This window comes from Ictalurus punctatus, chromosome 9, assembly GCF_001660625.3.
Source record: "Ictalurus punctatus breed USDA103 chromosome 9, Coco_2.0, whole genome shotgun sequence".
NCBI classification, from domain to species: Eukaryota; Metazoa; Chordata; class Actinopteri; order Siluriformes; family Ictaluridae; genus Ictalurus; species Ictalurus punctatus.
The window spans coordinates 23,515,179-23,539,872 of NC_030424.2; the positions used below are offsets into that span (position 1 = coordinate 23,515,179).

At 41.3% G+C, this 24,694-nt stretch overlaps 1 protein-coding gene across 6 annotated transcripts in view; it reads left to right on the forward strand.

Annotated features, from left to right (window-relative positions):
* The window catches only part of daam2 (dishevelled associated activator of morphogenesis 2), a 112,122-nt gene that overhangs the window by 6,718 nt on the left and 80,710 nt on the right, over positions 1–24,694 (forward strand). For 2 of the 6 annotated variants that reach the window (XM_047157808.2, XM_047157809.2), the window contains exon 1: positions 13,353–13,622. The exons of 1 other annotated variant lie outside the window; for it this stretch is intronic. In XM_047157808.2, the coding sequence (XP_047013764.1) occupies positions 13,591–13,622 (32 nt within the window). In that variant the 5' untranslated portion in view covers positions 13,353–13,590. Of the gene's footprint in view, positions 1–13,352; positions 13,623–19,926; positions 20,354–24,694 lie in introns of those variants that run through there. 3 more of the 6 variants (XM_017476041.3, XM_017476043.3, XM_047157811.2) reach the window with 2 other exon arrangements.

Below are 24,694 nucleotides of genomic sequence, written 5' to 3' on the forward strand. Positions count from 1 at the left end.
CAAAACAGACCACATGACCGGGCATAAGGCCAGAGGGGCATTACTTGTCACACCCCAGCCCCCTCTTGACTAATGTTACACCAAGCTACTGAAAATTAAGGGGGAGGTGAAAAAGCTGGTCATCTATTTTGTGTTCTGCTCATGCTCAGCACAAAGCTGTTCTTTCACTAGGGTTCTGAGGCACATATGGAAACGTTTTTCCTTCCCGCCAGACGTAAGTTTTCCCCTCACCTAATACTACCCTCCTCAGCTTCCATCACTCCATCACTGAGTTGTGCTCTCAGCTGTGCTCTGCCTGGACAAATCTCTTCCAAACTCCACAATTTGCTCAAATACTGGCTGCGCAGTCGCTCATCGATTTCATATCTGTAAAAACAATGGCAGTGTGGTAGTTCTCGAGTAAAAATCTCTCAAATCAGCATTAACAGCACTGTGACTTCACAAGATTGGTCGGTTTCTGGTGTGATTAGATGGCTGGTTGAAGAGAGTATAGTTTGGCTTTTGACTCAGCACCTTCCACTTTTTTTTTTCCCTTTCTAATAAAAGCCAGTTCAGCTTGGGGAGTATTTCTATAAAAGGCAGCACGACAAATTTCGAAGACGCAAAAAAAAGGTTTCAAGATAGAAACCCCGCAGATTCGTAACAGAGGAACATCCATCATATGGCAGAATACTTAGGAGTTTGGCTGGGTTTGAAGATGGAAAGATACATGATGGAGAGCAGCTACAAACTACACTAAATTTTTTCGAAGGCAGCTATTCAGCAGCTCATCTTAAATCATCTTTATGCCTTTGTTTGGACTCCTCTGAGATCAGCCGGACCTCGCAACATCTACGTGACGCTCTGAGCAACGATTTTGGTATTTGTGGGAGTTAAAAAATGGAAAAGTGCACATCTAAGCAGTTGTGGCCTTTCAAAAGACTTCATTTCAAAATGATATTCTGTGTGATGAGCAACATATTTTCAGAACCTCCCGTAGTGAGCTTCAACGTTCAACCCCCACATTTCACGTGAACAGAGATGTGTCTTTGCGGGAGTCCAAATACTGAGAGCATTTCAGTACACTTGCGCTCCATTAAGGCCTGGAAGATGTGAATGAAATGAGTTGTTGCCTCGCAATCACCCTTTTACTTAGATGTACAGGAAACTTGGTGGTATTATGATTCCGGATCCTTGTTGTTTTTATCTACTAGCTTCCTCGGACATTATTTCAAGAACTTTGGATGAGAGAATAATGGAAGAAAGCGAAACTTCCAGTAAATTATGGTTGAAACCTGACTTCAAATCTTGATCAGTTGGAGCAAAGCAAAATGAAAACAGAAGTCTGATGATGAAGCTGCATTCTTTGAATGACGTTCTGAGGGTCAGCTGTGCAGTGTTATTGGATTCCTGTAGTCCCATGGATGGATATTTTACGACCATAGCAGCCCTCCTCCAGTGTACTGAGGTCCTGACACTGCCCCGCACAGCACTCTGTTTATTTGTTTGATTGTGGGAAAATTCCTACAATGTCCGTGAGAGAGCCTACCCCATTCCCCGACTCGTCTTTCCCACAGGGGCTCAGCTCTACTTCTCTCAGCAGCCCCACTGACTGACAGAATGCACTGAGTTCAGCTCTGGAAACACACACTTAGAAGTTGTTTTTTTTTTTAGCTCAAAGATGTCAAATTACTATTATTTTCACATCCTTGCGTGTAAACGTGTGCGCCTGGTCCCCTGCGATGGACCGACGTCCCATCCAAGGGTGTATTCCCAACTCCTGCTCCCAGTGTTCTCGGGATAGTCAAGCTGATCCACCACGACCCTGACCAGGATAAAACGGATACTGAAGATGAATGAATGAGTGAATTAATGTTGCTCGTTCACACCGCGAAACTTCAAGGAAGGAAGAAGAAAAGAAACAGGAAGCCCTCTGGCTTTTCAGGACCACTGTAGTGCTCTGGCTGAAAGTTTTGGCCTCCTGAAAATCTGCTCAGATCAATGTCCAGGCGAAGGGGCCAAGGGGGAGATGGAGATCTCGATGCAGTGTAGAACGTATAAGCACTACAGGTTTACTTTGGCCTTTTTTTGCCAAAAAAAGAAAGCAGGATATTGAATGCAAGATATTTCCAGTTTGTAATTTCATTTCGAGCTGCCTTAGTGTTCCAGTTGAACGATTTGCCCTTTGGCTTGGGGAATAGAAGGATTTGTGTTTAGCTTTAATATGACCTTCGTATTGTGTTCTTTTGTGGAATTTTATCGTTTGAGAATCTGATGTTTAATCCTTGGGAGAGTTATGCTGAGACTTGGTTATTCGCAGGTGTGTCCTTACTTTCACATTCACTATGTTGTATGCGATTTTCTTCTGAAACCAAGACACTGCACAGGCCAAATGATGGCTTCACTCAACCTTAAGGGGAATTCTTAATGTGTTTCCCCTTGTTTACGCTGATCTTGATCGTGTCCTTGGCACAGATCCAAACACTCAATCATTACCGTGTCCGTACCTCTCCTGCTCGGAAGTGCTAAACCTGTTTTAGGTAAAAATAAATAAATAAATAACGAAAGTAAAAGAGAATGTTAAAAGGATGGCTGCTGTATTTCACATAAAAGCTGATGTTGCACAATAAAAGATTCCATGCGTCACCTTTAAGGGATTTTCAGTTTGTCCAAATGTAGAACCTTACAACACAAAGTGTGCTTATATTAGACAGGTCTCCAAGGAAAACTCCTTTTAGGCAGTGAAGAACCCTTGAGGAATCTTTATTATAACTCAGAAATTTCACTTGTTCACAGTGTGTTTTGGTGTCTTCTAGGAAAGAAGCCTGGGCTGTTGATCCAGCTGAATTCTATGTTAATGTGATTGATTAATAAATCACGATAAATTACATCACAGTTCACATTTCTAAAAGTATCTCAGTAGGTCTGCAAAAATAAACTATATTTGTATTGATTATCGTTTTTACTCTTTTTCCGTATTAAATAACGAATTGTCCTGGTGGTTAAAATACCACTCAGGTCATATTTCAATAAGTAGCCTATTCACCCCCTCTTTGATGTTTTCCACATTTTGTCGTGTTACAACCTGGAACTAGAATGGATGTCATTGGGATTATATTTCATGAACATACACAAAATAACCCGTGATTTTGAAGTGGGGGGGGATCAATATAGTTTGCAAAATGATTTAAAATAAAAATAAGTGTGTGTGATTGCATAAGTATTCACCCCCCCATTACTGTAAAACCCCAAAAATTAGTTCACGTATAACCAGTTGCCATCAGAAGTCACATCATTAGTTGAATGGAGTCAACCTGTGGCAATCACAGTAAAGTGTCATGTGATGAATGCACCTGTTCCTGGAAGTCCCCAGAGAACATGACTAAACAAACGGTATCCTGACGACAAAATGAGCTATCAAAACAAGAACACAAAGCATTATAGCACAGTGAAATCATTTTCTTCGCATATCCCAGCTTATTAGTTGCGGTCGGAGCACAGGATCAGCCATGATACGACACCACTGGAGCAGAGGGCCTTGCTCAGGGCTCAACAGTTGCAGCTTGGTGGTGCTGGGGCTTGAACCCCCAAACTTCTTATCAGTAACCCAGAGCGTTAACCGTTGAACCACCATTGTTCCAAGTTCTAGAAAATGATCAATCATACCAAAAACTAGGAACATCCTGCAGAGACCTATTCACTTTTGGTTATTATAATTTAATTGGCATGTAACAATACAATACATTGCTGAGGCCCATCTGAAATCCTCATCCTTGCAAGTATCTCCTTGCAAATCACGAGAAGCACATTACTCTGAAACAAGTGAATATTATTAAATAAGTCATGTAGTGATGACAGCAACTTGTATCTGGTAAAAGTTAAAGAATTCCATGGTGGATCATGTCATCCATACTGAAATATATTGTCTGCTTTATTCCAGAAGTCACATATAGGTTTTTAAATTTACATAAAGCTACATAGATTCTTCTGCATGGCAGATTTGGCTCAATCAAATAGGCAAAATCAAATATGCTTGAGGCCTGGAAAACACATGGAGTGTTTAGGGATGACAGGCTAAGCACATTTATATACAATAGATTACAAAGGACACTATTCATCACTGCGGTTTATAGCCTTTTCAGATTGCTGTGCTTTACGTGTGCAGATGAACATGATGACTAGATGCAGTTTAAATCATTGAATAGCTGTAGGATTATATCCTTAAAAAAAAACACAACAGTGCTCCTTTTCTTTTTCCTTCAGGCATCAAATTGCTCTCCCAGAGCACTGCCACTCTAGCCGTCGTTAGGAAAGCTTGCTAGCTGAGTGACAAACCGCATCATTTGTAGCACAGAAAGCATGTTCGCCATAAAAAGACATCCTCCCGAGAGAGTTTGTGCAGCAAAATGAGGCCCTCTATTTCAGCTTTCATCCCCACTGAATTTGCACAGCGCCTGCCTCTTCGGCAATGTTTGCGTGCTGCAAATGGACTGTCGAGTGAAACGTCCCATTCCTTTTTTTGCGCTGAAGTTCCCAGACATTCCCACCTCGAAGTCATGCAGCAGCTGCCGTCACACATGGTTTAAAATGGCCGGAGTCCTTAGGAAATCCAAAAAGACCATGCGCCGTGCACCTAGGGTCACTCTTCAAAGCATGTTAATATAATTTTAGGGAATTTGTTCATATAATTTGATAAGTCACTGTTTGTAATTTGTTAGCATAAACATGGAAGTGCTCAGGGACTTGTGCGTGTGACCCGGGCCAGGCTTCTCTGCGGGAGGGTAGTTAGTTTGTAAATCCTGCCTGCAGCATGAAGCCAGGACCTCACCGCATGCCTCTTGCTTCTCCTCGATGATGCATAAATACAGAGAGTGATCTGTTATCTGTATCCAGGAAGACGGCCAGTAAACACGAATCCGGAGCCAAGAATTAGGACAAACTGTATACCAAATGACCTCTCTGGCCATGGTGTATGTTTCAGCATGAAACAGGTTATGAATACGTTTGAGATTTAAAGTGAGAGAGCGTGCGTTTTTGTTTGGTTTCCTTCATGGAAAAGACGTCCGCACATTCCTTCCAGAAGAGAATCCAGCGATGCAATGTTTGAGGATTTTGGATCATTTCATTTCTGCCCACAGAATTATAATTCGATAATGACTTGTCTGAAGTAATGACAGCGGGATGGATTCTTTCACTGATGATAATGTGGTGGTCTCTTTAAGATGAGCGTACGGCTTTCTCCACTGGAACACACACGTTCTGATGATTTTCCGCCAGGTTGCCCGGGCAACAGGCTGCGGAACATAAACGGCGAGATGTTTCGCCGAGCACTGGGCTTTGGAGCAGGAAATCTTAAGCATTCTTTATCTCTGAGCTGCTGGACGTTAGGCAAAGCACGGAGCGAATCAAGCTTGGCATTTCCTTTTTGGAGCTCACCTTCAGACTCTGGGAAGAAGCCATTTGAATTAACCTCTGAGAACAACTTGACCTAAGAGAGCGAGATGGAGAGAGATTTAGATGGAGAAATAATGAGCCAGGCGGCCTTTACTCGGTGTGTAACTGTGTAAAGAAGGATCAAGTGAGGAAGTGTGAAGGGAGCTAAGGAAAATGGAAGGCAAAGCCGTCTCAGATTGACTGAACCATAGAACAAGTCACGTTGATGGATAATAACCATTAATGCCACTGAGTTTTCTTCTGGTTGCGGTGGGAGCAGGGGCCAGTCTAAACAACAGGGCCACGCTCAGTCTGGGCTTAAAGCCAAGTAAGACCTGGATCATGCCAGAACACTCTGCCGGCATCACCATAATCCAGACTGCTGGCCTTGCCTTATCTAGATTTCAAGTGCGCCGTTATGATTGAGCGTTTCCCAATGCTCCACGAAATATTAAGTGTCAGGTTTTCATTATGTGGAAGATCTAAACCCTGAGCTGCTGTTAATCATAAAGTATTTGACATGGATAGATTACCAGAGAATCCAAGAAGTTATTCACTAGAGCTTTATATTGCTTGTAAGGGGGTGGAAACACTTTTCATGCAAAGATTATGCATGAAATGGATGTACATATTTGGTCATGTTGTATACATTTAAGTGCAGAATGTAAATGGAAAGCACTACTGTTTCTGTATCTAACTTATCATCTTCACCTTTGCTGCTTGCCAATCGACCCAGGGTAAATTAGGAGAAAATTACGGCTGAATAGGATCGCTACTCCTGTCCTTATTGTTCCGCTTATAGCTAATAGTTGTTGAATGCGCATTATGCTATTTTCCAGTCTAGTCTCCAGGACCTCTCTGAAGAGCATGACCTCGACCCTGGACTGAGAAACTGATAATGAAATCCAGAATGTATAATAAAAGTGTGATAACTTTCAGTGTAGTGTGTTGTGTTGTGTTGTGTTTTTTCCCCTAATGCTAATGCTAGTCAGCTAGTGAAAATGAAATCAAATTTAAGATGTTCTCAAGCTTCGTACAGAATTAAAACAATCAGTTTCAAGTCAGCAACTGATAAAATATTTAGCAGTTTCACTTACCCTCTAATGAAGCTAGTTAATTAAGTCATGCAGGGTAGATAAACGTTAGCTTATAACGTTTAGCCGTATTGTTTTCTCATCTAGAAAATGTGTTTATTATTCACTGAAACATACTCTATCGTCTTTCAAATTTTGTGTGTACTGGTGTGACTACCAGTTGTGTGTGGATCAATATGAACATATACAGTGGTGCTCGAAAGTTTGTGAACCCTTTAGAATTTGTTAAACAGTATATCTGCATAAATATGACCTAAAACATCATTAGATTTTCACACAAGCCCTAAAAGATGACCGAGAACCTAATTAAACAAATGAGACAAAAATATTACACTTGGTTATTTATTTATTGAGGAAAATGATCCAATATTACATATGTCTGTATATGTCTGGCAAAAGTATGTGAAGCTCTAGGATTAGCAGTTCATTTGAAGGTGAAATTAGAGTCGGGTGTTTTCAATCAAGGGGATGATGATCAGAGGTGAGTGAGCGCCGTGTTTTATTTACAGAACAGTGAGCTATCAAAGTCTGATCTTCACAACACCTGTTTGTGGTAGTGTATCATGGTATGAACAAAGGAGATTTCTGAGGACCTCAGAAAAAGAGTTGTCGATGCTCATCAAGCTGGAAAAGGTTACAAAACCATCTCTAAACAGTTTGGATTCCACCAAGCCAGAGTCAGACAAGACCATTGTTACCCTCCCCTGGAGTGATCAACCAATAAATATCATTCCAAGAGCAAGACGCGTAATGGTCCATGAGGTCACAACGGAGCCAGGGTTACTTGCAAGCAATTAAAGGCATCTCTCACACTGGCTAATGTTAATGTTCATGAGTCCACCATCAGGAGAACACTGAATAACAATGGTGTGCATTGCAGGGTTGCAAGGAGAAAGCACCTGCTCTCCAAAAAGAACACCGCTGCTGGTCTGCATTTGCTAAAGATCACGTGGAAAAGCCAGAAGGCTGTTGGAAAAATATTCTGTGGATAGATGAGACCAAAATATAATTTTTGGTTTAAATGAGAAGGGTTATGTTTGTAGAAAGGAAAACACTGCATTCCAGCATAAGAACCTTATCCCATCTGTGAAACATGGTGGTGGTGGAGGTGGTGGAATCATGGTTTGGGTCTGTTTTACTGCATCTGGGCCAGGACGACTTGCCATCATTGATGAAACGATGAATTCTGAATTATACCAGTGTATTCTGCAGGAAAATCTCAGGACATCTGTCCGTGAACTGAATCTCAAGTGAAAGTTGATCATGCAGCAAGACAACGACCCTAAAAACACAAGTCGTTCTACCAAAGAATAGTTAAAGAAGAATAAAGTTAATGTTTTGAAATGGCCAAGTCAAAGTCCTGACTATAATCCAATAGAAATGTTGTGGAAGGATCCAAAGCAAGCAGTTCATGTGAGGAAATACACAAACATCCCAGAGTTGAAGCTGTTCTGTACCGAGGAACGGGCAAAAATTCCTCCAAGCCGATGTGCAGGACTGATCAACACTTACGGAAAACGTTTAGTTACGGTTATTGCCGCACAAGCAACACACGAGTTCACATACTTTTGCCACTCACAGATATATAATATTGGATCATTTTCCTCAATAAATAAATGTCCAAATATAATATTCTGTCTCTTTTGTTTAATTGGGTTCTCTTTATCTACTTTTATGCCTTTGATGTTTTAGATAATATTTATGGAGAGTTCACAAACTTTCAAGCACCACTGTATATTTTAAAGTTTAGCACAGTTATTCAGTATTATACTCTCATTGAGAGTATATCTCTGCTCCGTCCTATTCTCTCTTTACTAAGTCTGTTGGGAAAGATACAGTCCCAGCCAGGGTGAGCGATATCTGTATGTAGCCACCAGCACAGATCCGCGTGTGTTGGCAATAGAGCTTGGTGATATTCGTGTCATGCGCTTTTTCTCCCCTCACTGAGTCATTCCTTCTTTTATTAACCGCACCTTAATATTACACACAGTTGTTACTGGACGGAAATTAATGAACAACACTCACACTTTGCGCAAATATTAAATGGTGATTTGTAATACAAAAAACAATAGAGGTTTTAGGGTGGTGCTATTGTTTCAGACAGGAAATGCAAAACAACTTCGTTCAGTCCGTTCAAGCTAATGCCTCTGGACCTGGCCACTTGCATGTGAGCTCTCTAATGGAAAGTGTGTGCTGATTCGGTATTGAGTTGCTCCTGTGGTGGACGTGATTGACCTAGTTTTATTTTTTGTGGTTAAGTCTTGTGATTTATTGTTTCTGTCTGAATGAGTGATGTTCAGATTAGAGAATCAGGACCGCGCAATGATCTGCTGGCTTAAGGGGACGCTAAACGTACTATTGCATTTACTGTTAAATATCCCTCTTAAAGCAGCTACATAATAAAGTAGAAATTCAAGGTGAATTTGCACCTACAGCGTTGAGGGTTCGAATCCCACCTCCAAATGATTGGCATTTCCAAATTGTTCGTCGTGTGTGAATCCGTGTCCTATTGTGCTCTCCGATGGGCTGACACCCCATCCAAGGTGTCCCCTCGCCTTGTGTCACGAGTTCCTGGGATAGGATCCAGGCTCCTCTGCAATCCTGTGTAGGATAAGCGGTTCAGAAAATGGATGGATGGATGGATGGATTGTGCAGTTCTTTTAAGATTTTTACTTGTCACTTGACAGTAACACAGAAACGGGTCGGATGAACAGCGCACAGTGTCATGGGAGCAATGTTATGTCTAGAGAAAATGTTTGACCAGAGCATCTGCTTGCTAATTAGCTAGTTACACACCTGGTTGCTGTATTTCATCCTCTGTTTATTTCCATCTGACATCCCAGCTTGGGCCGTTTTGATAGAACCGCGCTCAGACACGAGACTTTATTCTGCAGGAACCTTGTCTTTTGATCGCAGTGGTACTAAATCACACGCCGATGAGCACATCACATTATGCGTTATAAAACTGCCAACATCAACTCATGATGTAACGTGCGATTTTGTCAGCAAATTCGGGTCAAACGTCGTAAAGGGTAAAGCCGACGTTAGTACCAGCTCGTGGTACTTCGTCCACATGTCACCGCATGGAAATTCATGGACGTGTGGATGTAGCACAAAGCTTTTTGACTAACATATAAAATCTTATCCATGGGAAAAAAAAAAAAAAGTACCTATAACCTTTAGGTGCACCAAACACACGGTCAGAATTATGTACTATAGATTTGCATGGGTTGTGCTTTAGTGGCAATGACGGTAGTGCTTAAAAAGTAATAAATATTACTTCACCATTCCATTACGTTAGCCAAACTAACAAAGAGGCACACAGCGTACGTGACCTGACCATGGCTGCTTTCAACATGTATACCTTTTTTAATTGATTATAGGAGCGAGTTCATTTTGGAGCGTTTGTACATTTTGTCGGCGCAAATAGCGGAGAGTTTGTTGTCGCTGTTTTAGGCAGGGCACAGCATGTTGCCTAGCACCAAGAAGGCATGCGTTTTCTTGTTTTCCAAAAATCTGCTGAGACAGAACTGAAGGTCTTATAAGCAAGATAGCTGAAGCAAAGAACAAACTGTATATGTGTATTTTAACCAGAGGATTGTCTGGTCTTGCCTTTTGATGGGAGCTGCTTGTTCATGCCGCCTATACTCAACCCCACCCCGAGTTGGATGAGTGCCTTCAGTGCAGTCATACGCGCACGAATATCCTCATATTTCTTCCAAAGATAATTCCGCGTATGTGTTTGAACGCTTGATATCGGCTGCAGTTATACAAAGAAATTCTGCTCCCCCGTCTCGATGCGTTCACCTCAAGAGCGTTTTACAGTATTGTTTTGCGTCTCACAAAAGTGAGTCGAATTATGCATAAGACCGGTTACAGCTACAGAGCGAATACACCCAGTTCTCTCGGCTGCATAATAAAAAATGATCTCCATAAATTTCTCACTGGCCCTGTTCATTTTACTGTGGGATTTACTGTCGCATTAAAGTGCAATCCTGACATTTCAGCAGTTTTGCTATGTTCTTGTGAGCTTTGCAAAAAAAAAAAAAAAAAAAACACAAAAAAATGTTGAAAGCTTCTATTAATGCATGCTGTTTTAGTGATTGAGCTGCAGGGTTTAAATATAAATTATTCACTCCTCACTGTTTTTGGTGGCGTGAACGCTAGAAGTGGAGAGACGTGCCCAGTGTTAGCTGTGAAAGTTATGAATGCTGAATGACTGTTCAGAGAGAGAGAGAGAGAGAGATGTGTTCGTAGAAGTGGAGGAGGTGAAGCGAGGCTCTCCTGAAGCTTGCCTGCAGAAGTGTCGCGTGGCTACGCTCGATGAGTCTGGCAGCCACAGCTGCTTCAAATCAACACTCCCCAGAAATAAGCACAAAGAGCTCCCTCATCTTCAGCAGTGCAGACCCTTTTCCCTCTCTTCCGTCATTGCATCGTTTACTCCCTCACTCGTATACTGCTCCTGGTGAAGGGTGAAGTCACTGCAACTCCTCTGGCTCAATTGTGCACCCATATTCATTTCAGTTCACTTCAATTCATTAAGCACTTTTTTCCTGGTCAGGGTTGTCGAGCCTGGGAGTGAACTCTGGGAGTGAGACGGGAATACACCCTGAACGGGCAAGTTTTTAACATGGGATTAGATAAACCAACCGAGTGGAACAGCTTGAACGCTGTTTTTTGATGCACCCTGGATGGCACGCCAGTTCATTTGCATGGCACCATACACACACATTCACCTCTAGAGCAATTTAGCATATCCTGTCCACCTAGCAACATGTTTATGACACTCCTAATGACTGATGCTTAGTAGTGCCTACTCAGTGTGATCTCAAGGTCCCTTTCCAGAACCTTCACTCTAACTGTTCCTGAGTGGTGGAATGAACTTCCAGCCTCAATCCGGACCGCAGAATCTCTCACCATCTTCAAAAAACAGCTAAAGACCCGCCTCTTCCGTGAAAACCTAAAAAACCCCTCCTAAAAAACACCTTACTCTGGCTCTTACACCTCTACTCTGCGCACTTTGCTTCTTCTGGAACTCAATTAAAGAGCTTGTATGGTAGCACTTCTTGTATTGTTCTCCGCTTGATATATCGCTTTGCTTGTGTTTCCTCATTTGTAAGTCGCTTTGGATAAAAGCGTCTGCTGAATGAATAAATGTAAATGGGAGGAAGGAGGAAATCGGATGATTGCGGAGCCATATTGTTGAAAATGAAACCAAATATAAAGCAAAAGAGACTTGAATATGGGTAGGAAAATGTTACTGATTTTTCAGGTTCTGCTGTTTTGCTACGGTCGCTATGACTTTCTCTACAGCGTGATCGACTGACTTATTGTCGTTCTTCAAAGTTGTTCTGTGACGTCCATATGCAGATGCATTGTACCGTACATTGTATTTACACATTTCATGAACACCACAATGGATATAATGTTCATGTAACCATTTGGCTAAATAACCAGTCCTTCTGGTCCACATCAGAGCAGCGTTTGGGTGTCCGTCTGAAGCTGTCGAAGCCAAGGTCAAAGGTCAGTGCACGACTCGTTCCTGAGGAATGTGAACATTGCAAAACTTGGCCTAGAAAGTGTGAGGAACACGCTGTCCTGTGTCGAGAGCTGTAGTTAATCTGACAAAATGTTCGACAAGTGGGGGCTGTTGCCCGGGAGGAGCAGGAGACACGTGCGCCTGTGCAGTGTCGAAGGTCAGAGGGCTTCCTCTGTTACATTACAAGTGCTAGTATGAAAAGGACAAAAGATGTTAAGCTCATGTTCTGGTATCTGGAGCGTAAGGTTGTTCAGAATGACTCCGGTGAGTTTGGTATGTCCCGTCTGTGGTTTATTCCTTATTCAATGGTTTCAAACAAAAGCCGGTAGGTAAATTGGGTAATACGTGTTTATTCATACTCTGCATTAAAGGTGCGGTCAGTGATTTATTTGTTTTTTTAAAGCCAAAAGATCTTGGTGTAATTTTTTGCCAGATTAATCTTCTAGAAGGTGTCATTAAAATATCTGTTTCAAGGAAAAACTTTCAGGTCTCTGGCACCCAAGCTCCTGTCAACAGGACAAAAAAACAACAACCGATTAGAGCAAGGTGTGTCTATTTGACTGTCAGTCATATTGTTTAGCCTAGGCAGTGGTTTGCAGGTATGCGTTTCAGGGACGTAGCTTTGGAGGAAATACTGAATGAGATTCAAAATGGCTATCTTCTACCCAAAACACCAACTGTTATTGATCTTTATACTTACGGTTGTAGATAATTCTAATTTTTATGTTCTGCGATATGAAACACATTTTGCTTTTATTAAGAATTTAGGATTTCATGCATTCTTGATATCGGGATCGGACATGCTGTTGTCGTTAAGCTATTTTGACTAGCACGAGAGACATAGTGTGATTGACTCAGGAAGTACAATCAAACGCCTGAAAATTCTCATATTACGCAAGTCATCTACGGCTAATTCTTTCGGGATAAGGCGACTTTGTAACTGACTGAATCAGAACAGATTGTTCTTGGCATCTCGAAGAATAAACAGGAAGTGTTTGTTTCAGTTTGGAGGCATAGGGTTAAATTAGATGAAGTTCAGTCGTTAAAGATGTGATCTTCCTATTCCACAGGCTGTAGCCCAATTTAGGAACAGGATCTAGATTGCGGCCCGAATCACAAAAGTTGGACTCCGTCTGTAATGGCGTCATTAGATGATTGTCAGTCTTTAAGTCTGCAATAATAACTCAGTGCCGTTAACTTCCTTTTTTCTGCTGATTGCTAATTTCAGATGAACATGACAACGCTAAACTGTTTTCCTGCTTCTTGTAAACACATTGCTGAGATTTTTTCCGGCTGACAGCTGTTTACACATCATGTGCCTCCCTAGCAGAAGCTTCATGTAAACACGTCCTGTTTGTCCACAGCCATGTGACTTAATCAAGTGAATACGCACGCAGCAGACCCATTAATCCCCATGTCTTCAGACGAGGTCGGCTCATTTCAAAGCACCCTGCATCAACAGGACCCCGAGGTCATCCATGAGGTCGACGGAGGTCACGATTTGAGACATGCACCTGCTTCTTGGGACTCCTTGTTCTACAGAAGATGGCTTGTATCAGAAGAAATCTAACACACAGGTGCCTGCAGACATCCAGCCATGAACCAGACTCAAGTTTCTACTCGTCTTGTATCCGCAACTCAAATCTGCACTTTATGATCCTATATTCGTTTGTGGGATTTGATACGGAGCTTAACATAGGAACGCTTCAGAACCTGAAAAGTAAGGTTGAACGTAACCTTGGTAAAGTACACAGCCATCAAGTTGGCTCTTTAATGTTTGTAAAAGATCCATTGATCAGTGGTATGAATATCATGCTGTTTGACCTGTGCATCTGGATTTGGTATTAGTGTGGTTTTTAGTGTGTAGAAACCAGGCGTTTGAACTTCTCTACCAGGAAGAGAAATGCATTTCTGGTTCTGGTATGCTTGCTTAGCACCACCCAAATGGAACCTGTAAAAGCGCTCCAGCATTTTACGATCAGCTGAATTTATTAAGCCAGAGTTACAACATGCAACGTTTACCCCAGTTATACGGTATCTACAATGAGGCTGTGCTGTTCAGCCCTAGTTTGAAGATTCTTCGGTGGGAATTGGTTCAGAATTGAATTTTCTCGCCTCCTGATCTAGTGTCAAGCAGATGTAGCAAGCGTTAAACTGTAAGCAAGTCTACACTTTTAACGGGTAATGTGTGGCTGCTGAAGGACTCTATTCATTTGACTTATTGGTCTGGAATGATATTTGAGATTAGTGGGACATTTCAACGTAGGGATTCAAGTATATAAGGAAAGCTTGTGTGACAGTAGAGTAGTTCACACTGTAAATGGAGGACAGACTAATTGGGTTGTGGCTACAGAGACAAGGAAAAAAGCTGGGTTATAGTTGCCAAAGGTCAGAACCAACTGGGTGTTCAAAATCTCTGTTTGTTTGGATTGGATTGCTGTTTCCAAGTAACAGGGAAGCACTTGTTTTGTGCAAGTTTGGTCTTACAGCGAATTTAGTTTGTGCTATGTGTGATCATTAGAGTGCAGTCCCCAATTCTTCAGCTGCCATAGTTTATAATACTTCATCAGAAAGTATGTGATACACAGGCTTATTATTATCGTAGGACGTTGGATCGTAAGTATTGCATTGTGTATCCGAGGTTTGACAGCAATTGGTTTGCTTCATAAATAGGAGATGGATTTTATGTTTTATGTCTTACTCATAGTGTGTAAATGATTGTGGACACCTGCCCATCACATCCATATGTGCATTTTGAATGTGCAATTCCAGAGTTGCTCTTATAATAACCTCCACTCTTCTGGGAAGGCTTTCCATTAGATTTTTGGAGCATGGCTGTGGGGATTTGTGCTCATTCAGCCATAAGAGCATTAGTAAGGGCAGGCACTGATGTGGTCTGGTCCAGTCGGCGTTCCAGTTCATCCCAAAGGTGTTCAGTGGGGTTGAGGTCAGTGCTCTGTGCAGGTCACTCGAGTTCTTCAATTCCAGCTTTGGTAAACCGTGTCTTCATGGAGCTCACTTTGTGCACAGGAACATTGTCATGCTGGAACAGATTTGCACCTCTTAATTCCAGTGAAGGGAAATTTATAAAGCTATAGCATACATCGACATCCTATACAACGATGCACTTCTGACATTGTGGCAGTACTTTGGGGAGGGCCCGTATATAGGTGTGATGGTCAAACATTTGACCATATAGTGAATGTATACAGTTCCATGGTACTAATAGTTGTCCTTGATTTATATTTTGTTAAGAACCGGAACCAGTGTTCTGGGATATCCTGAATATATTACACTCCACTATCAGAGAGGCAGTCTAGGGTCTTCAATTAAGCAATACTAAGTTATAGTATCTGTAGTACTAAGGACTGGTGTCCCATCCAGAGTGTCCATCTGTCCATCCCAGGATAGACTCTGGATCCACTGTAACACTGACCAGGATAAAGGAATTATTGAAAACGAATGAATACAATTGTACCAGTGATTATTCACTACCTGTATAATCCAGACACGCTTTGCACTGTGTACAGTATGTTAACGTCTAAACTCTGCATTGTGATGTGTCTAATGTAATAGTATTCCCTTTCATTTTTTTAATATCATCTCATGACATTATTCTGAGATGTCACTGAAGACCGCTCTTTTAGGAACCAATTTTCAAATGTACATGGTCTGCCAATATTGTTTTCCTAAATTGTGTAAACAGCTGTACCTCGGCCAAATGTTGCTACACGACCAGTAGAACAGTATGCAATTAAGTAAATAGGAGGCAACCAGTGCATGACTCTGTGTCTATGTTTGGATGACCCTTTCATCAACGCTGTCTGTGTGTTCACCACTCAGCAAGATTTCTGACACCGCAGAAAGGTGTATGATGAAGATTGGCAGGTAAAAATCCAATCCATTTAACACCAGACCAGCCGTGGGCCCCTGCCACCTGCTTTCATGCACGCATTGACACCGTAACCTAAACGTTTCTACACTCCACCAGCCTTGATCCTTTCTTCTATGAACCTACCAGAGAGCCTAAAGTCTAAATCCAGGGCTTAAACATCGCCCCAATCTGTCTCCTAGTGTTCTACTTCTGTCACTGGAGTATAAACCACTCATCCTTCCTTATTTTTATAATCCTCATCCCGATTTAATTTACTGTTATTACATTCAAGGAGGGCTGGTTGATTTTGGTGTGGCTCTGCTCATTTGGTGTGTGTTTATCCTGAAGAGCTGTGTACCACAGGGCTCAATACTGGGTCCTTAGACAAAAGGAACAGACGAGAACGATGCGTTGTCTGTTTAAGCCATTTTGGGCTTGGTGATAAATAGAGGTTAGAGGAGGTTCATGGCTCTTGAGGTCAGTCTGCGAATGCCAGTGATTTACTTATTCTGCAGTTTGAAAGAATGTCTCTGCCTTGCTTCCCATTTTCGGCACTCTAACACCTTTTGATTTGAACTCAATTAAAGGAACATTGATTCGTTGACTGCAGACTGCCTTTTCGCTGTATCCACAACAGAAGCAAGAATCTAAAGTTGACCGTTTCTCTATAACTGACAGTATATTGGAGTGTACTGTTCAGGAGCTAAGAATACTGTCCAGATCCTTACCAGCTTCCAGTAATTCCTAAAATGCTGTGAGCCGTGCAGTTTGGATTGCTGTGTTACGGGTATTTGAAGTCATGGCGTCCAAGCCTACTATTAGAAAAGAAGCTCTGTCTCTTGTTGTATTTTATTGGGTTTGATCGCTGATTTATTTATTTATTTATTTTTAAACTTTCATTTTTTTAGGTTACGATAAAGGAAAGGGGTAAGAGTGGTAGAAAACCTGTTCACTGTTGTGTGGACCAGTCCATGGCGCTTTACCTGATTTTACTGTACACCACCAATCGACAATTTAACTTTTGTGTCTTCCAATGCAAATGTTTGGTCCTTTGGTTCGGGTTCTTATCTTCCTGATGAGGTTCTACTTGGAACCCTTTCTGAAAGGGAAACCATCTGTTATAGGCTCTTTTTAAGGGGTCTCTCAGAAATGATTCCTTTTAGGATGGTAAAGGGAACCTTGTGTGTGTGTGTGTGTGTGTGTGTGTGTGTGTGTGTGTGTGTGTGTGTGTGTGTGTGTGTGTGTAATAACCAGATTTTTGTGCCAAGTTGTCAATATCACGTCATTATTGCGCACTGGTTGCTAATCAGATCCCTTGGGTGCCAGTGATGGCGCATGGTTCAATTTAGCATCGATTTTTATGTCGTAATATTCCACTTTTCCCCGTTTTCGCACGCTGCATGTTTTGGTGTTGGTGGCTGCCTCGCTGTAAGAGTAAACTGTAATCATCTCCCGTAGAACTCTAGCACGAATTCATCGTGCTTGTTTTGCCCGAGCTCTGTTGCGGTGGAGTGTGACCACTTCTGCTGTGGTCTCCCCACCTAGCATCTTGGATAACATCATGGTGTCGAAGATGACTGCGTCTGCCCTCTCATTTTCTTTCACTGGAAAGTGCATGCTATAATAAAAACGACCGATCAAAACAAAACACACCCGCTTTGGGATAGGATGGCTAGTGCCACACAAATAGATCTGAGTGGAATGGAATTTTTTTTTCTCCTCATTAGGGTTATGCATATATTGGAAGCCATATTTTCTTGCCTTAAAATAAATGAGTATTTATATATCAGGTTAGTTGTTTCTTCCAGCAGCTAACAATTTAACCTGTACCTTTTTCTGTGTGCTGAATTACTCAAGTTCCAAATAAGGCAGTAAGAGGACAAGATGTGGTTTCCACTGAAGCTGAGGAGGAAGAAGGACTTGAAACATTGATGTGTCCCTAGAGATAATGAAGAATGCATTTAGCACAATTCCAACGCTATTTCATACATCGTGGCCTTTTGGGAGACAAGGCCATGGTTGAAAGTTGGTTAAAATAGCATTTCTTATGTGACGCGCCTCAGTCAGCGTAGATGTATTCCCTGTTTTCATGCGTGTTTATTTAATCATGATCTTTTAAGGTTTTTTTGTTTTGTTTTGTTTTGTTTTGTTACAAAGAATAGTGAATGAATCGTTCTGTCCTGCGAAAGAGAAAAATGCATTTGTTTCTTTCAATGACCGAGTGTCTAATTTGTCCAATCAGGAGTCAGCACCTAGCAAAGGCATATTGGTGGATCTATCGATTTGGATTTGGATCGTGGCTGTCTAACCTTAGGGACCAAAGCTGAAACATCAGCATGATGAAAAGGTCAAAATGTACGGAGCGTAGACGCTGACCAGAGTATTCGAATATGAATTTCAAGTATTGAATTATGTACATGTCACGTAAAGCAAAATGTTCTTTTTTTTTCTTTCTTTTTTTTCCCCCGGCATGCTGTATTTAATAAATGTACATGTTTTTAAAACATCTGATTTGAAATGAAAGGTTAGGGTTTTGAGATATAATTTTTAATTAATTTTTTTTTTTATAAATCTTGTGGTTAAACCTAGCATTTAGCCAATCTGCCACTCTCACACCCGTGAAGTGAAGAGACATGGGATGGAGTTAAGAGGAGTCAAAACCATACACTATAAATCATAATTCATATCTAAAGTTTTAATGTTCTACTGAAATGGCTCAATTTCTTTTAAAAAGAAATTTGCTGCTAACGGTTACCAGTAAGCTAACATTAGCTTAGCCCAACTAGCTGGAACTGCACTTAAATAATTACACTGGGTATGCATTAATCATTGAAGGTTTAACAACACAGTAGAAAAATAGCTCTTTGTGTAGAACATCGTAAACCTATTTATTTGTTTGCGTACTTTTCCCTGGGAATCCGGGATGCATCACCTTTGTCCTAACGTGTGTGTATATATAAGAGCATTGGAAAAATGTACATTTTATTAGATAAACTTATGTCATTAAAGTATACGAGATTCATATTCAACATTTTTGTCAGTTTCTAAGCTCCATAAAAATGACGAGGCAGAATTCTTCATTTCTGGACATCGATGGGAATCACATAGCTGCAATTTTTTGTGATGCTTGCTAACAACACAACACGACACGATTTACTGCTTTCATCCTTACCTTACAACATTAGATAGATCTGCCTTTGAACCAAACCTGCTTTGTTTCAAGGAAGTTCGTTCGAAGGTCACTTAAGACATGCCGGCTGCTTTTCTTTTCTCTTTTAGATAAGATATTTTTCCCCCCGTCTTTCTCGTCCCCTTAACCCGAGTTTTACTTTTGCATGCTGTTCTGGGAGTCAGAAAAATTGTTTTTGGCGAAGTGTAAAAATAAATAAATAAATAAATAGTCCAATAATTGGCAGGTGTAAAACTCCATTCCCCATCGCATTGCACAATGTTAGAATTTGTGCTTAATACGTTTAACGTGAGTAGCCGAGATGCTCACAACGGGAGTCTTGAATTACTGACGGCACCAGACCTCTGTTTTATCGTAATAAGGTAATTGCCCGTGCCCCTTGAGGAGATGATGTGGCGACACTTATCTGATTTCTGTCCTAATGCATATGAAGTCAAATGGTGTGGACGTGACCTCTTCAGAAGAGCTTTGTTTGATAAACTCGTCTGATTTGCATTGACATTTCCTGAGTTCACGAACCTTGTATTTGCTTAGTCATGCAGGTTATATAGAGCCGAGTCTGGATTTGAGAATGCAAAATGTGTGTGTGTGTGTGTGTGTGTGTGTGTGTGTGTGTGTGTGTGTGTGTGTGTGTGTGTGTGTGTGTGTGGAAGACACTGGACAGGAAAGGAGTTCCTCTCAGGGTTCCATGATCCCCAGCCCACTTCCGCTATTGAGCTGGGCTGGGGAATGTACTTTCTGAGGATTAGGGATGGTTATGGGAGGAGTGGGGGTTAGTGGGAAGTGCAAACTGTGAAAGGGTCACTTCCTTTCATCCTGCTCTCTTCCCATACTGGCTAATATACACATGCATGCTGTTATATGCTGAGGTCAGTATACAGAAGAGGATGGGACAGAGAGAGAGAGAAGGCACAAAAGCCTGAGAGAGAGGGAGGGAAGCATAGAAAGTAGAAAAAGGAGGGAATAATGTCAGCAGCTCCAGTCCCTGAAGTACAGGCTCCGGTGCAGTAGCTCCGAGAGAAGTGGCAGCTCATGCTGGATCACATATCATTTTGGGTTTTTTTTTTTAAAGTACTTTCAATGTTCACTAGTTAACAGAAGTGGATCTCGACAAAAGTAGGGATTTTTAAATCAAGTAGGATCAGTACTGTATTTTCGAAGGCACTTTTATATGACCTCGGTTGCTCCGGGTATATATGAAGATTGCAAGATGAAAGATCTTCAGGGGTTGCTTTCTGGAAGGGGTGAGTACATATTCTGCAACCTGATCACACTGTTGATGTCCGTGGTTTGCAGTGCCTGTAAGATGATCCAGACTGGGCAGACACTTTAGAACAGGATCCAGATGCATGTGCAGCACACAAACTTTAAATAGAACGAATGCCACTGTTTAAAGTCCAGGCTGCCAAAGAGGACTTCTTCCAATAAAATGAGCATTTGGAAAGTTTTCCCTTTGGAGCTTTGCACATATGAATGCCTAACCCTGCTTTGCAGTAGATGGACTATTGTTGAGACACATCTGTCTCAGTCCTGATGCTGTAAGTGGTATGAAATGTAAATCTCATAGGCTTGCTGTAGTCGGTCATAGAAGATCGTGTTCCTTAGAGTTGCTAGATTTAATAAAAATTCCACATACTGAACTGATTGGCCGGAGATCAACCTCATGGCAGTGACTGCATTTGGGAATGATTTTGTCTGTAGCAGCTGATTAACTGACACATGGAAGCTGCTGATCACACTTATTGGTCTCTGAGGCAGTGTGGGGCAGTCTGCGGGGAAAATGATGGAACATCACTATCCAAATGGGAATTATGGGATTCTAGTTAGACCTGGGGAGAATGGGATTATTTTAAACTAATGGCACGTACCATTATATGTCAGGCTGTGCTCACAGGACCAGTGTAATTCCACTGAGCTAAATCCCCCCAGCCTTATATCCTCTACTATACCAAAGAGCCTAAAGCATAAACTCAGGGTCAACACTCCACCGGCCTTGATCCTTTCCTCTATGACGCTATCAGAGAGCCTAAAGCCTAAACCCAGTGCTTAAACTTCACCCCTGCCTCACCCAATGACGCTATTGCTGATTCTAAAGCTTAAACCTGGATTTAAACTCTACCAGCCACACACTTTCTCCCTGAAAGCATAAATCCTGTCATACCAGACCAACCTACTTTTCTTTGGGCAGTGGTAGCTCAGTGATTAAGGCGTTGGGCTACTGGGCTACAGATTGGAAGGTCCTGAGTTCAAATCCTAGCACCACCAGGCTGCCACTTTGAACTTCTCGGGTGTATCCTGACCAGTTGTGGGTTAAGGGCCTTGCCTATATTAATTAGTTCATTGATTGACAGATAGAAGCTGCTGATCACACTTGTTGGCCAGGGAGTTGGCCAGGGGTCAGCAGTATCAAGCGTGGAGCATCATTATTCAAATGGGAATTATAGGATTCTAGCTGGACCTGGGGAGGATTAAAGAATGCTAGGAATTGTATTGTAATGACTCTGGGAATGGTATTTTTTTTATTTAAATGTCAGACTGTGCTCTGGGGAACCAATCAAATTCAACTAGTCTAAATTCCACTAGCCTCTAAAGACCTAAACTGAGGGTCTACACTCCACCAGCCTTGATCCTTTCTTCTATGACCCTACCAGAGAGCCTAAAGTCTAAATCCAGGGCTTAAACATCGCCCCAATCTGTCTCAGCAATGCCATCACAGATCCTAAAGCTTAAACATGGATTTAAACTCCACCAGCCACTGATTTTCTCCCTAGAAGCATGAAGCCTGTCATGGCACCCCTACCGTGTCTTTGGGCTTTAACTCAAACTGATGCTTTTGACAATTGAAGAATAATAATAATAAATAAAAAATCTACACAGGTTTTTGGTGTTTTTCACCAGGTTTTCTTAATGTCTTTCCTCACTGCATCTGTAAGAGTAGAACACTAGCTGTGCTTGTGTTTCTCTGCCAGGCAGATTTGAGCGATATGAGCGTGAGGACACTAATGAATGATAAGCAAAGCCCAAAGTCACATCGGCAAGCTCTGACAGATGTTTGGTTTTTCTTGCATCTCACATATATGTATGTATGTGTGTGTGTGTGTGTGTGTGTGTATATGTGTGTATGTATGTGTGTGTGTGTGTGTGTATATGTGTGTGTGTGTGTGTGTGTGTGTGTGTATGTATATATATATATATATATATATATATATATATATATATATATATATATATATATAAATAAAACTACCAAATGCCCTCTAAGAGCACAGGATCCATGAGCACGCTTATTGAAGACCTGTTGTATTATGAGCATCATGGGTTATGGCAGTATTCGTCATTGTTAATGCTGTTTTGTCAAACCCGTTAATCATTACTAGCCATTAGCAATTGATATTTGCCATTATGTAAACGTTTCTAACATTTTAATAATGAGTAATATAAATAAATCTATTAAATGTATATAAAAGATATACAGTAGAATTTCCACTGATTGACATTATATGCGTTGTTGGTTATGGATCGAGTAAATATAGGCTAAAGCTCGATATATGTACGGGGGTATACAATTTGGTCAGTCCAGTCATAAAACATCACAGGAAATGCTCAAGGGTTGAAATACTGTGATATTAATGCTGATGTCATCTGGAAGTCCCCAAAAGACGAGTGGAAAAATGAACTCATTGTAACACTGTCATAGATTTGAGGCTTGTAATGTAGAAGCTTATCATTGTGTCATACAGTGCAGCCGGTTCCACAAAAGAGCTTTTTCTGAAACTATTTTGAAAGCTGTTTTGGCTAGAGGTAGTCTACAAGGCATGCTGTTTAAATGCCTGATCCGCACATTCCAGCCATTATATGCAGCCCTGCAGACCTGTGTTCTTCAGCATGCAGCTGTTGACCTTTCGCCTTATAGGAACGTGACACAGCTTAGTAATATAGATGCCAAAATGCCAAGGCCACCCTTTGCCTGGGATGTCCGACTAAGGAAAGTAGCGGAAATCCTTCATGACGAGCCAGAAGAGCGGGTTTGTATCAACCTGTCAGCACTCTGGGTGAGCTGACCTTACATGCGCTTGGAAATACTAGAAAGAGGAGACGATACGGTGCTATTGGCCTGAGACACTTTGGAAAATTACAACAATTGAGCAGCTGCTGAGTCAATGATTTGGTTATATTTTTAGTGAAAACATGGTCTTGGTCTTCGTTCAAGGTTGGGAGGTCACTGAGGATTAAAGCTCATAGTCCGTTTGGTTAAACACAAGTACAGAATAGTAATATGGTTTGCAACCGCATGTCGCGTCCTGTAGCCATACGACTGCACTTTAACATTTTCAGAGTCCTCAAAATGTGCCTCCACTTAAGCAAAAAAGACAACAAACAAACAAACAAAAGTAAACAATTTCAAACCTGTGTCTGAGATGCTAGCTGATCTGATGGAGAGTGATGTGAGCTATCGGGTTCCAACGAGAGCCTTGATGAAAGATGGGAATGCACTGTGAACGGTTCATGGTATGTAGACGCTAGCATAAATAGCATCCATTTCATATTGGCCCCACACTATTTGCAGGTTCTCACAGCAACAGATGTATTTGCCAACTTAAAAGTAGGTCAGTAGTACTATATTTTGAAGACTTTGTAATTTAACTCCCTTCCCACATACTTTAAACAGCATCTCTGATTGGATGTGTGTAATCTAATATGTATTCCATGGGCATCATTCTATTTACATTATGAGAATGATTTACATCTAATACCTTATTATTAGATGTATATTATTATCTCTGACCCGCCACTTATGTGAGGTGGGATCAGAGATTCTTACGTCAGGAAATCTTTGGTAATATTTGCCATCATTTGGTAATATTTCTCATCTCAATCTGGCAACTTCGATAGAAAATCTGTTTGGATGAGAAACTGAGGAGGCAACCATCATTTTGAGTGATCATTTAGAAAGCCCTGTCTTGTACAATGGTACCCAGGCTTAGGGGTGCGGCTTTAGAGGAAACATTGAAAGGAGGAAGTGTATTTGTTTGGATTTTCAAAACCGCTAGCTATAGCGAACTTTTATCAGAATCCATGACTATACCTTTAAGCAAGCATTTCAGCTAAAATACCTTTCCATTTGCTGAAGTTCTCGTCACATTATGCCAGATTTCATAAAATACCTGCTTGGAGGACAAACTCCAGCTTCTTTAAACTGAGGAGAAAAAATATTTTTTGAACCACCAGCTTCCAACCAATCAGGTTCTCCGCTTCAGAAACCATACAGGTGGAGTGTTCTCGCAATGGTTTTTGAAGGAGTAGCTTTGGTGGGCGTGGTTAAAGGTAGGCGTGGTTTTTGTTGGAATTTATCATTTCAAAACAGCTATCTTTATCATTGCTATCTATTTCTTTTGCAGTTTTTTTCCAAAGAATGTTTATTGTGCAGATGTAGTAAATCAAGCTGTTTTTTGGAGGTTCATCTATCCCAAGTTTGAATCACTTTTATCGTTTTTAAGACTATGACTTTATAAACATCATATATATATTTTTTTGTTTGTTTTTTTTATTGCAAGGAGCCCTGTTAAAGCAAATCAAAGGAACGC